General features: G+C 45.1%; 1 protein-coding gene across 3 annotated transcripts in view; it reads right to left on the bottom strand.

Annotated features, from left to right (window-relative positions):
* The window catches only part of FUBP3 (far upstream element binding protein 3), a 49,208-nt gene extending 39,883 nt beyond the window's left edge, over positions 1-9,325 (bottom strand). For 2 of the 3 annotated variants that reach the window (XM_022578444.3, XM_022578445.3), the window contains exon 1: positions 9,169-9,325. In XM_022578444.3, coding sequence (XP_022434152.1) covers positions 9,169-9,252 — 84 coding nt within the window. In that variant the 5' untranslated portion in view covers positions 9,253-9,325. Of the gene's footprint in view, positions 1-9,149 lie in introns of all 3 variants that reach the window. The other variant, XM_089913872.1, reaches the window with a different exon arrangement.
* Positions 9,326-12,108: the final 2,783 nt, after the last annotated feature.

Raw genomic sequence — 12,108 nt, 5'->3', positions numbered from 1 at the left:
TTGGATAAGCTTGTGGAGGTTGGCTACTTACTTAAGATGCAAAACTTATCTTTAAGGACTCAGCTCGGGAAGCAGGCAGATTAAAACGTGAGAACACTGCAGTGGCTTATGCCCCACCGAGACCCTTTCGTCTGCCCAAAAAACTGAGCAGTAAATGGCCAATGTGAGGGTTTTCAAGATTACTGGCCCAGTTGCCTGTTTGAAGACAGACCAAAACATTGGCAAGAGACAGTAACGACGACCCCAAAACACAAGAGAAGAGGTTATGGTTATCAGTGGAGTCCCCCAGTAGTGTGCGTGTCAGATCACCCTCAAAGACAGGACCCTAAATGTAAGCTCTACATATCTGGCACCCTCTCTACCCTCTTCCGATGAGACCTCTTAGCTTCCAGACCTCTTCCCTTCCTTCCAAATTAGCTCAGATGTCATTCCTGAGTCCTTGGCGTTCCTTATAATTTATATGGTATGTTTCATATACTGCTGGAACGTAATTTTTTCCCCAAAGCTGATATGCCAGAAGTGTCACAATAGTTTTCTATTCCTAATTTTGATTAAATCAACATGCGACCTTCTAAAATGTGACTGAGGATTTCAGATTTGTTTTTAAATCATGTTTGCCTCAGGTTATCTATAATTTGGGAAATTTTCACTAAGAGAAAAGCATTACAGGATAATGGTTAAGAGGTGTAGCTCTGAAGTCAATAACTGCATTTGAACTGCGGCTAAACAAATGTTAGATGTGAGTTTAACATTATAATATACAATTATACCACAACTTACATTGGTATCACATTATATATTATATTACAATATGCTATAAAGAAACAATGTATTCCTTTATTCATACAAATGCAGCCTTGTTCTAAGACATGATTTTAAATGCCTACTAAAATAATGAGTTAAAATTCAATGAGTGCTTACTATGTGTAGGCACTCTGCTAAGAACATTTTAAAGATGCTATCTCATTTATTCCTCATGATGATTCTTTAGGAGGTTAGTATTATTATTTTCACTTTAGGACAAGGAAAAGTGAAGCTCAGAGAGGCTGAGTGACCTGCCCAAAGTCACACATCTTATAAATGGCAGAAGCAGCATTGAAGCCCAGGCCTGCCTGACTCCAGAGTCCATGCTGCTGGCCACAGCACTAGGCTAACTCCCTTTCCTCCACCTAATACTTTCTTAAACATAGTCACTTCCCGAGGACTTAAAACCTAATGACTTCCAGTACACAGAAGTCAAGTGATTCCTCACGTCCATAACTGACCATTCTGAACAGAAAGTAGCTGCTTAAGGGAAGTGAGGTACATTTTCAGTTAATAATGGTGTAAGCCAGAAAACAGTCACAGAAGCCACGGTACTCCAGGAAAACCAAGGCCACGCCACTGCTTATCTGAAAGCAAGACCTTGAGGGGACGCTGCTACCGATTTTCTGCTACTTGATTCACTTTCCCCCCTTTCTGGGGGGAGGCAGCAAGAATGGGTTACCTCACTACCTGTGCTATTTTCAGCACAGCTAATAGATGAAATATAAATCAACGTCATAGACATTTAACCTCCACTGCCAGTAGTCAGTGGAAATGTGGAGGAGCGGGGCACTGGACCAGGAATCAGTCAGGAGCCCTGGTTTTCCAGCTGGCTCTTCCGGTGTACGACCTTGGGCAAGACCTTCAGTGGTCTCGCTCCCTGTAAAATGCAGGGATGAACTAAACCAGTGTTTTCTAAAGAGTACAAAGCAATTCGGGGAGGTGCATGGATGAATGTTCAAAAATATTTTAAATAAATCTAAATTTAAAATGGTTTTAAAATACAAAGTAAATAGAATACTGAGGGTTCACTGATATGACAAAAATCATAATAAAGGTGGTACACGATTCACTAACGTTAGGAAACATGGCAATTAATTATTCCCAGTGCACATCTTTAAGTTTTGTAATCAGAGTAGCTCACCCTATAAACCCGAACAGAAAGCTGTGAATATTTCCACAACTTCACATTTAATAAAACCTTCCACTAAATGGAAACAGGCAAACCTATCTGAATGGCGGCAAGTCATCCACACGCTGATTGGGTCCACGTCATTCAACATAGTCACTGTCGATTCTAAAGCAGAGGTGAGAGCTCACACCACCACTTAGGGAGGAGGAACCAACCCAACCTGCTTCCCTGGAACCTCTGCTCTAAAGTCACCCAGGGTGGCCCTGCCCTGGCGAACTGACAGACTGGACTGAAAGTCTCTACTCTCCACAGCAGGAAGACACAGTATGTGGCCAGAGCGGTCGAGCCCAGTGGCTGAGGGTGAGCAAGTCTCAGAGGGCAGGTCTGGAGCCAAGGTGCACAGAGGCAAGTCCTCATTCTGCACCCACTACCTAGATTACTATGAAGACAGCAGTGTATCAAATTCACTGTGCACTTACTAAGTGCCTGATGGTGCCCTCATTTCATCTTCACGGTGACCTCAGACAGGAGCTCAATTCTGTGGGATCTGTAGCCAGTCTGCCTAGAATTGTACCCATGGGGATACCAAGATAACAATGTAAAGCACCCAGAACAACGCTGGGCACGTGGTAAGGAACGAGAAATGTTTGCTAAGTTTAACCTTCTATTGAAAAATAAAATAATAATACAAAAAAAGTACATGGGTGAGTTGACAGCCTGAATTTTCATGTACTAAAATAATGCCTGTGCAACTAGCATCCAGATCAGGAAACGGAACAGAACCCCCGAAGCTGCCTCACGACCCCTTCAGTCACTACCCACCTCCACCTCCCAAGGGTAACCTCCTAACTTCTAATGTTAGCTATTCCAAAAAAAAAAAAAAAAAAAAGTATCTATCGATATAGATACAGATAGATAGATATAGCCACCACCAATGATCTCCCTTTTACAGATGAGGAAACTGAGGTTTAAAGATGGTAGATAACTTATCCGAAGTCACTAAGCTAGTGATTGGCAGAACCAGAACTTGAACTCATATAGACTGAATCCAAAGCCTTAATAACCACTGCACTATACTACCTCTTGGGTATTCTGCAACCATCAAATGAGAGAACTTATATGAAAGTCCTTGCCTGGCACCCAGCACAACACGAGCTCAATGAATGGTAGCTATTGTTGTCATTAGAGATGGGGCCCTGGCTGATTCTGCCCTGTTAACTGGCATTAACCAAAACAAGGAATTCTATATGTCAATCGAATAAGATATCAGCTCTTCTTAGTAGCTTTTGCTGACAACTTCATGCCACCCACATTTGGGGAGAATTAAATACTCCCTTATCTGTTTGCAAAGCACTTTACAAACTACCTTTAAATAGCGTGACCTCACTGAGAAAGTTGCTGGTTATACTGTCTCCCCATTACAGGGAGCTCTTTGAGGTGCGGACCTGTCTCAATCATCTTGGTACTCCCAGGACAAAGGTTCCTTGACTGGGAGCTCCAGGGATTAGCTTTAGAGAATTCATGAAGCTCCTGAAATTACATAAAACTATTTAAATATTTCTGAGGAGCGGTTCAAAGTTTTCAAGTCTTAAAAAGGTCTATGCTCCAAAACAAGTTCAAGAACTTCCCTAATGCACAGCAATGTGTTTGGCACATAGAAAGTACTCATTAAACGTTTGCTAAAATTAAAGTGAATACGGAGAAGCCTGTCGGAAAAACGCTAAGATGACCAGCTGAGGCTCCAAGCTGAAATACTGTTCCAGCTAGGATCCCCCCTCCAAAGACCCTCAAGATGACATGCCCATTAGTTTTCTCCCCTATGTCCCATCTAATTCCACCAGCATCCCTTGGATGCTTTGAAGATTCTGCTGCAGAATTCTCATTGAGATGGAAAACTACCCAACTATCTCTGCAAAGGAACCGAGTCCCTCTTAGAATGCAGAAGACATGGGTCCAAGAACTACTGCATATATTAACTGTTTGTGTGCCTCCGAGAATACTGCTTTATCTCCCTTTGGCTTATTATTTCCAAATATAAAATGAAAATTATAACCCTTGTCCTGACTATTTCACTCGGTTGTTGTGAGGATCTAATTCCACGGTAAGATAAAACCAGCAACAAACTTGTCTTATTTATCTTTACACTGGCCCGGCATCCAGCAAGAGGCCTTGGACTCAGCAGATCCTCAAACAACAGCAGGCAATCCCCATCACAATTTCCATGAACAGTACTCAGTCTTGCAAGTGATCTGCTATCACCTGATACTAGGATAAAAATGTAGTTCATGCCTCCAAAAGTGCTGGCTATTCTTTCCCAAGTGTCTTTAAACAAAACTCTAAATGCAAAACATTTTCAAGAGGGATGATTAACAGAGTTAAAGAATTGCACAGCAAAGCTAGGGAGAGGGGAGCTTGAACAGACACGCAACACAACACATTAGAAAGTAAAAACCAAAATGATATGGCCAAAACTTTTTTCAGATCTAGCTGGATGGAAGCTCTGAATGTTGGTGAGCCTGAAGGGACCACTGAGATTATCTAGCTTAATATTTCCTGAAGTTTGATCCACAGACGGTGATTTGGTTTTATGAAGAGAGGGTATGAAGTGACAGAACTTGGGTATATTTAAAAGGCATATCCCAAACCCTAGTAGGACTTAATGCACAGAAGCATACTAAGGGCTCTGAGAAGTCCTGCAGTAAAGAAGCCAATTCACCTTTATTTAACCCTGTATCCCCCAAACTTCTCTGTCCATGAGCCCTTTTCCATGGAAGATCAATGAACAGCTTGTAGATCAAATGCTGGGAAAGGCCAACCTAGCCCAAGGTCATGCAGCTACTTGCAGGAGACTCAGATCTCTTAACTCTCCACCAGAGCTCTTTCCATTAGAAATTTAAATTATTGTATGGGCTCACAATTTGGAAAAGGATGAGGGAAAAAAAGCTGCTGACTAGGCATCCCGATGGGCAGTGCAGAACAAAAGCAAAGTGGCGAGAACAAAGGCAACTCGAAGAGTCAATGCCCCGTGCAAAGGGGCAGCTGCTACCCAGCTCCTGCCAAATAAAGTCACTGCAGAACGTGGGAGCAGTACGGCCAAGTATTAGATAAAAATCTCACTTTTTACGTGAAATTGTTCTAGTTTCTAAGTGTTGGCAGCGTGTGGTCAAACAAAGCACGCCTGCAGGCCCGCTCTGAGCCTTCTCCAGCCCACAAGCCGCCAGTCTGAAAACTCTGGTCTAGGCAAATTTTTATTTGGGACTTAAGAAACCTTACTTTGATGATACACATGGGTTATCAGATTTTAAAAGAAAGATAAAGAAGTCCCAGCTGAATATCAGAAAAGCGTTAGAGGCATACAGTGGAATGTACTGTTCATTTACCATCTACTTTTCAATACCAAATATGAAGTTCAGTGCTTCCATTAAAGTGTGGTGACCCAGGGCTTCCCTGGTGGCGCAGTGGTTTAGAGTCCGCCTGCCGATGTAGGGGACACGGGTTCGTGCCCCGGTCCAGGAGGATCCCACATGCCGTGGAGCGGCTGGGCCCGTGAGCCATGGCTGCTGAGCCTGCGTGTCCGGAGCCTGTGCTCCGCGGCGGGAGGGGCCACAGCAGTGAGAGGCCCGCGTACCGCAACAGAAAAAAAAAAAGTGCGGTGACCCAAATGGGCTCAGTCACATCATGAAAACCCTTAAACAAGAACTCGCTCTCTGTAGGGTATTCTACTGGTCCCATCAAAGCAAAGACACAGAGCAGCCCACAGATGTCCTGCAGACACTGGTTTTCTTCAAATGTCCGAGAAAGTTCAAATGAATGTACATGCAGGAGTTAGTCCCTTGTGAAATGATGATCTGAGCTACTCAACCACTGGGCACGTCTAAGACAGTCTCAGTGGAGTAAACTTAAAGCCGCTGAGCATTCAGCACACGTGACTCTGCCATGAGGCACAAACATCACATATGAGGTGAGCAAAGGCAGTATCTCTCAAGGAGTGCCCAACAGTCAATGAACACAGGCCTTTTCTTTAAATGGTGGAGGCACATTCTTTTAAAGGAAATGTAGTGTTTCTATACAGCACATGTGCCAAATCATCTACTGCTCAGGCTCGAAGTGTGAAACAGCAGCACTGGGAAGCATTTTCTGCAGGACTGTGGAACTTCTGAGGCCCCACACCAACCAAACAGTTCCAAAAAACAGTGCTAGTAAAGAGTAGGCTCTGGGCCTTAAAATCTGTCAAAGGTTCCTTTCCACTGACTCTTCAGTGCCTTGGTCACAGTCATTTGAGAGCAGAATCACCATGATGCCCAACTCCATGAGGTACCAATTAACACCATATTTATGTGAATAGAACACTCTAGAATTATGCAGTGCAGAGGCAATGACTGGGTCTAGGTCAAAATAGGAGCTTAAAGTCCTAAGAAGCCCTAGCAGTTTGATAAGAGAACGTCTATTTGGGTGATGACTGGCAGGCGGTTGGTCCAGCTCGTGGAAGGAAGGCTGCTGGGAATGTGAAGTACACCGTGGTGTGACATCGTCCTGTTAACATGCGAATGGGTGCGCCTAGTGATGGATGCACCTGGTGATGGATGCTACTAAACTATCAGCAGTGGGCTTTCCAGGAACTCTTTTATATTTTTAGAAAAGCTAAACAAAACAGATTTGTATCTTCTCATCCATAATCTCCATGAGGTCCCCTTGAAAGCCTGACAGACAGTAGTCAGCTTAGAGGTACACCCGGCAGTTTTAGATCTTCACCAGTGGGACTGAATCAGATCACATTTCTACATTTGTGTACTTCCCTACAAAGTGGCTATGTTATCCCTTTGGCCAAACACTATTAGTTCACTGGACTTCACACTGCTGCAGAAATTTTAAATTTTACATGACATCTTCAGAGACTCCCTTCAGATCTAGGAATACCATGCTTAGAGTGATCTAACAGCAACAATTGGTTCCCTGTGTTGGAAAGAGTCCAAAGGATACAAAAGGAGGCTTCAACATGCCAGGAGGGAAGCTTAGTGGATTAGGTACTGGACTCTACATATCAGACTTAATAGAAACTGCAGGTTCAAATCCCATCAGGGTCAACTCAGACTCTGCTGTGATATTCCGGATAAACTGGGCACCAGACAGCTTACTGCTCCCTGACAAACTTATGAGGGCCTTACAGACTGCCCCTGGTGTTTATGAGGACACCTAAGAGGAGAGAAAGCTTTCCAATCATTTAAATAAAGAAATGCACTGCCTTTTATCTCCAGTTACTGGGGGGAAAGTCACATTTCTGCAACATGCTGTGTATACAGTGGCGAGGCAGAACCACCATCGTCAGATGCCCAAATGACACGAGACCCTTCGAGGTAAAAGCTTTACTATGGATATAAGCACACAATACTGTAGATTTCTAACATTCAATTCTTGCCCAATGCAAATCTATAAGTAAACCTAAAATTACCCACAAACCTGTGTTTTCTTTAGTGTTTAAAGGCCATCAAATCCTTGGAGATAGTATCGCCCTCCAGCTGTTAATATTCGGAAGGAATACACTTACAGCACTGTCTCCATTGGGCTTACAACTGCTCCAGTCAATGGTGCATTTCAGAGCTGGGAACATTTCCAGTGAAGTTTCCTCTGCTAGTAGTAAACACCACTGCTCCCATAATCCACATTAGGTCAGCATTTAACAGAGGGTCTCCCTCCCTCTTGAGCAGGTTGTCCAAGAATATGAGTTCAACCACTGGCTCAAGAGAAGCAGAAAGTCTTCTCAATGGTTCAAAATTCATTTTGTGTTCAACTACAGGCCTTCTGCAAACTGAGGATCTGAGCTCTTTAGGGTAGTGACTATAATTCTTCCTGGATACAGAGGCCGACAAGGTGATTGTCACACATCAGCACAGAGTGAAAGCCATTACATATTAGTAGCCAGTGAGAAACAAGGTTCAGGACCCTGTACTGTAGAGGACAGCAGTGTAACACGCCGGCAAGCAGAGTGCTGGAAGGGGAGCTGGATGGCACTGTTCATCCATTACAGCCACTGGTTGGCTCTGAAGTCTAAGTAAGATGGATACTCACTATATATTGGTTGGTGCCTAGGCAGTAAGTAACAAGTCATCGGATAAAATTTTAGGCGGAACCACAGGTTTGGACACTTCTGGGATCCAATGTAATGTCTATAGGAGCATCAGTATTACAAAGAAAAGTCAGTATCTGGGAAACAGGTAGGGTTCCCTCCCCTGGAATACTGGAAAGAGGTGTAAAGACCATATCTTCAAGCGACCGAGTGGAGGCTTTCTTCTAATACAATGAGTCCTGTAGCTTTCTGTTAGGAATCAAGCAGTAATTAGTTATAGCCCAACTTTTAAAGTATCCGTTAGTATGCCTACAATTAAATAGGAAGAGACGATGAGTATAAGACACACAGCAGAAGAAATTTAAGTGTTAGAGCTAACGCTTAAGTTCAGTAAGCTTCACACACGAGGACATGTTCTGTGCGAAACATCATACCAGAAACCAAAGAGTATTTCTGGCAGGTCCCATATGCATTCTCCAGGGAAGCTTGCAACCTCTTAAAAATCAGTTTATTTAACTCTGACAAAATGCACGACATTGTCAGATGGTCAAGTTTCACTGCTGCAATGACTTCATATCACATGCTCCCTGAAAGAGGAAAAACTATTGCCCATAAGGAATTTCTACGTCTTATGGACCACCCACACCTGTCTAACATCTTTCTTTCTCTCCTCTCCCAGAGCACCCTCGAAAGTAAAATACCCTCGAATTCCTTCCACTCCACCCTCGAAATATAATAAGTCTGAAGAGGATGTTTTCCAAGTTTTAAAAAGCTACTGGGCCTGAGACAGCCCCCTTCTGTCTAGACCGGGTCCTCGCCGTGAGCTCCCCTAGCCCCCAACCCCCGTAAACCTCAGAACCCCACGCTGGCTGCCCTGCGGGTCCAGCCCCGGCGTGGGGACGCGATAGGGCCAGGCGTCCTGGACAAATCCTTTCCCAGCGGCTGCAGGCACCTGGGAGACCTGCCCGACAGGCTGGGCCTGGGCCTCCCAGTGGCGCCTCATCCCTCGGCTCCTCTCGGCTGCAGGAGCCACAAGGAAAGGCCGAGCCCAGCTGGGGCGTCAGCCCAGGTTACCTCCCGCCCCCAGGCCGGACCCCCTTCTCCCCATCAGGCCCGACCCGGCCCCGCCTCAGGCTCCCGTGCTCCTACCAGCCTGCCGCGCCCGTACCTGCCGGACCCGGTGCAGAGCGTCCACGAAGCCCTCGGCCTTCATCCCCACCGGAGCGCTCTGCCCCTGCACCAGCTCCGCCATTACCGCCCCCGCCGCCGCCGCCGCTCGGCTCCCCCGTCGGGCCTCCCGCTCCGCTTGGGGACCCGTAGCCGGAAAGGGAAAGTCGCCCCACTTCCGGCGGAAGGGGAGCCGGGACGCTCGCCGACGCGAGAGGAGCCGCGTCTGCGGGGCGGGGTCAGGGCACGTGACCGCGGTCCGGCCGGAAGTGGGGGGCGGGCCCTGCGAGCGAGGCTGCCATCTGGTTTCGAGGGATAGGTTGCGATCCCGCCATTCCCAGACGCGATTTGGTCGAGGGCTGTCGATGATGTCGTGACAGACCCTTGAGGCGTGTGTGTGTGTGTGTGTGTGTGTGTGTGTGTGTCTGTGTGTGTGTCTGTGTGTCGCGAGGTGTCCGGCTGTCGACCGTTTGGAAACCCAGAGAGGAGTGACCTGGCTTTCCCTAGACAGCACCCTGCCTGCCCCTCTCAGAAATGACCATCGATTAGGAATACTGGGACTGAGCGCTTTGAAATGGCACCGTGAGGACCCAGAGGGAGGCTGGAGGGCAAGGAACAGCACCACAAAATAGTGCCCCACGTTTACAGAGTCCTGGGCCCGAATTCTTGCGTCGTAATCAGTTTCCTCGAGGATGGATGGGCTAATGCCACACCTGGGGTTGCCTAGCGACACAGCTTAGGAAGGGCGCTTCTACTGGAAAGCCAGCGCGGTGTCCTCTTACACATTCCTTCACGAACTCTGGGACTCTGGGGATACAGGAAATACCACAGGACCATCGTTGCTTTCCTGCCTGCTGAGTCAAAACAGTATTGCAAGAGGGCTTCTTGGAATGCTTAAGTAACTTTTAAAAATGATGGTAACTAGATATAGATATTTCAAAGCAAGGGAAGGAATCGTAACGGTGGAACACACTTGAGCTTTTGAGGTGGATTTTACAAATGAGCAAACAGCTACCCCCCACCCCCACCAAGAAACAAGGCTTAGGGTCTTGACACACATTTTGTCAGTGGCAGGTCCAAATAGAGGTGCCCCTCTTTGGATTAACAAGATTGCCCTCATGATTAATATTTCCAAGCTCTATGGTGCCAAGGAATCGAATTTAATGGAGAGTCATGTTGTCAACTATTTTATGCCCATCTTGAAGTTATGAAGGAAGATGAGCACTAAGAAAAGGGAAATAAAGGAGTAAAATTCAAGGTGACTTCTCTTGAGCTCTCGTGTCAGCATGATAGGAGAACTTTAGATTTTGGAAAGTAGTATGAGCAATAAATGGCCAATAATCAAAGAGCAGTTCTTCATTTGTTAATGATTCACTACTAGACTGTGAGTTCCTTTAGAGCAGAGACTGAGTCTTATTTTCCCCTATATCCCTAGGTGCTTAGGAAACTTATTTTGAATTGAATAAAGCCAAATCGGATTAATTCCTAGATTATGGTAAAATAAAAGAATCTGGCAAAATTGCAATATTGGAGAGTATCGCTTTTGGACAAAATGTTTCGAGCCATGTAGGAAAGCACATAGTTGGCGGTGTTGCTGTTGTTGAAGTGCTATTGTGAGGCAGGACCGACACATGCCAACATATCTATCTGTGGTCCGGCTTGGGTGTGTTGAGTGTTTTAATTTGCTATCCTTGTAAAAATCAAGGATATGGCATCAACCTTCCCAAACAGGGATGGTTCTGCTGACCCAGTATCAGTGATACTTGAGTTTTGAATACTTTCAAAAATCTGAGGTGAGTATGTTGGTTCATCCAAATTCCAGCTGGCTCTCTCTATGAGTGAAAACAGGGTTATTGGCCCAAATATAAGGCACAGTTCAAGGTTTGGTCCAAAGATCACAGAATGCCTAAGTAAGAGGATGAGGCTCTGGTTCTTCCCCCTTTTAGTTGTTGAGTAACTCTGGGCAACTCACTTATTTCTGGGGGCATCAAAGAGGAGGATGACCCAGACCCAGTCAGGTCCAGTGTTCTATGTTCTACTAACACCGTAGACTTCATCATCTTAGCATTTATCGCGACTGTTTTTAAATCACTGTGTAATTATTTGTTTATTGTCTGTCTTTTCCACTAGAATGAAACCTCTGTTGAGGCAGGGACCGTACCTGCCTTGTTCATTGCTGTTCCCAGTACCTAACAAAATGCCTGGCATTTTGTTGGCCCTCAATATTTCTGAAATGAATGAATGAGAATGATTTTGCCCAAACCGGATAGGGAAAGATTCTCAGGTTAAAAAAGAATCCACATACTCTGGTTGTGACTCGCTTTGCATATGAGACTGTCACCTAAATAAGCCATCCCACCCTGGGATTTAGAGGTACGTTACTGATGACATTGAAATGCTTCCTTAGATATTACCAACTAGAAGCCACTCTAAAATGAAATTTTATCTGTAAGAGTCTAGGTTATGCTTGAGTAACAAACGTCAAAATATCAGTGGCTAATAACAAGAAAGGTTATTTTTCACATGAACGTGAACGTTCACGCTATGTGATGAACATCGCTGGTAGGTTGTGCCTCTGCTACACATTGCCTTCACTCTTCAACCAAAGCTGATAGAACAGCCTGTCTCAAACATTAAATGTCATTGAGGCAAAGGGAAGAGAAAGTGTGGTAAATCATGGACTGTGTTTTAAAGCTCCTGCCTCACCTCAGAAATGCTATGCATTACATTTGCTCACACTTCATTGACCAAAACAAGCCAGTGGTCAAGTATTGGCCAAATGGCAGAGAAATATAATCCACCTCCAGAGAGAAAAGGCGAACATTTCTGAACAGTGATATGATTTTCTAAAGAAATTAAGAGGAACAAAATATGGGGAATGTTGTAGACCCTTACCCTAAAGGACATAGTATGGGTATTTCCAGTATTCATTATGCTAAGG

Source organism: Delphinapterus leucas, chromosome 6, assembly GCF_059928025.1.
Source record: "Delphinapterus leucas isolate spDelLeu-1000000601 "Yukka" chromosome 6, BTC_Dleu_Yukka2, whole genome shotgun sequence".
Taxonomy (NCBI): domain Eukaryota; kingdom Metazoa; phylum Chordata; class Mammalia; order Artiodactyla; family Monodontidae; genus Delphinapterus; species Delphinapterus leucas.
The sequence above is the reverse complement of the archived record's forward strand: the minus strand, read 5'-3'. Positions and strand labels throughout refer to the sequence as shown.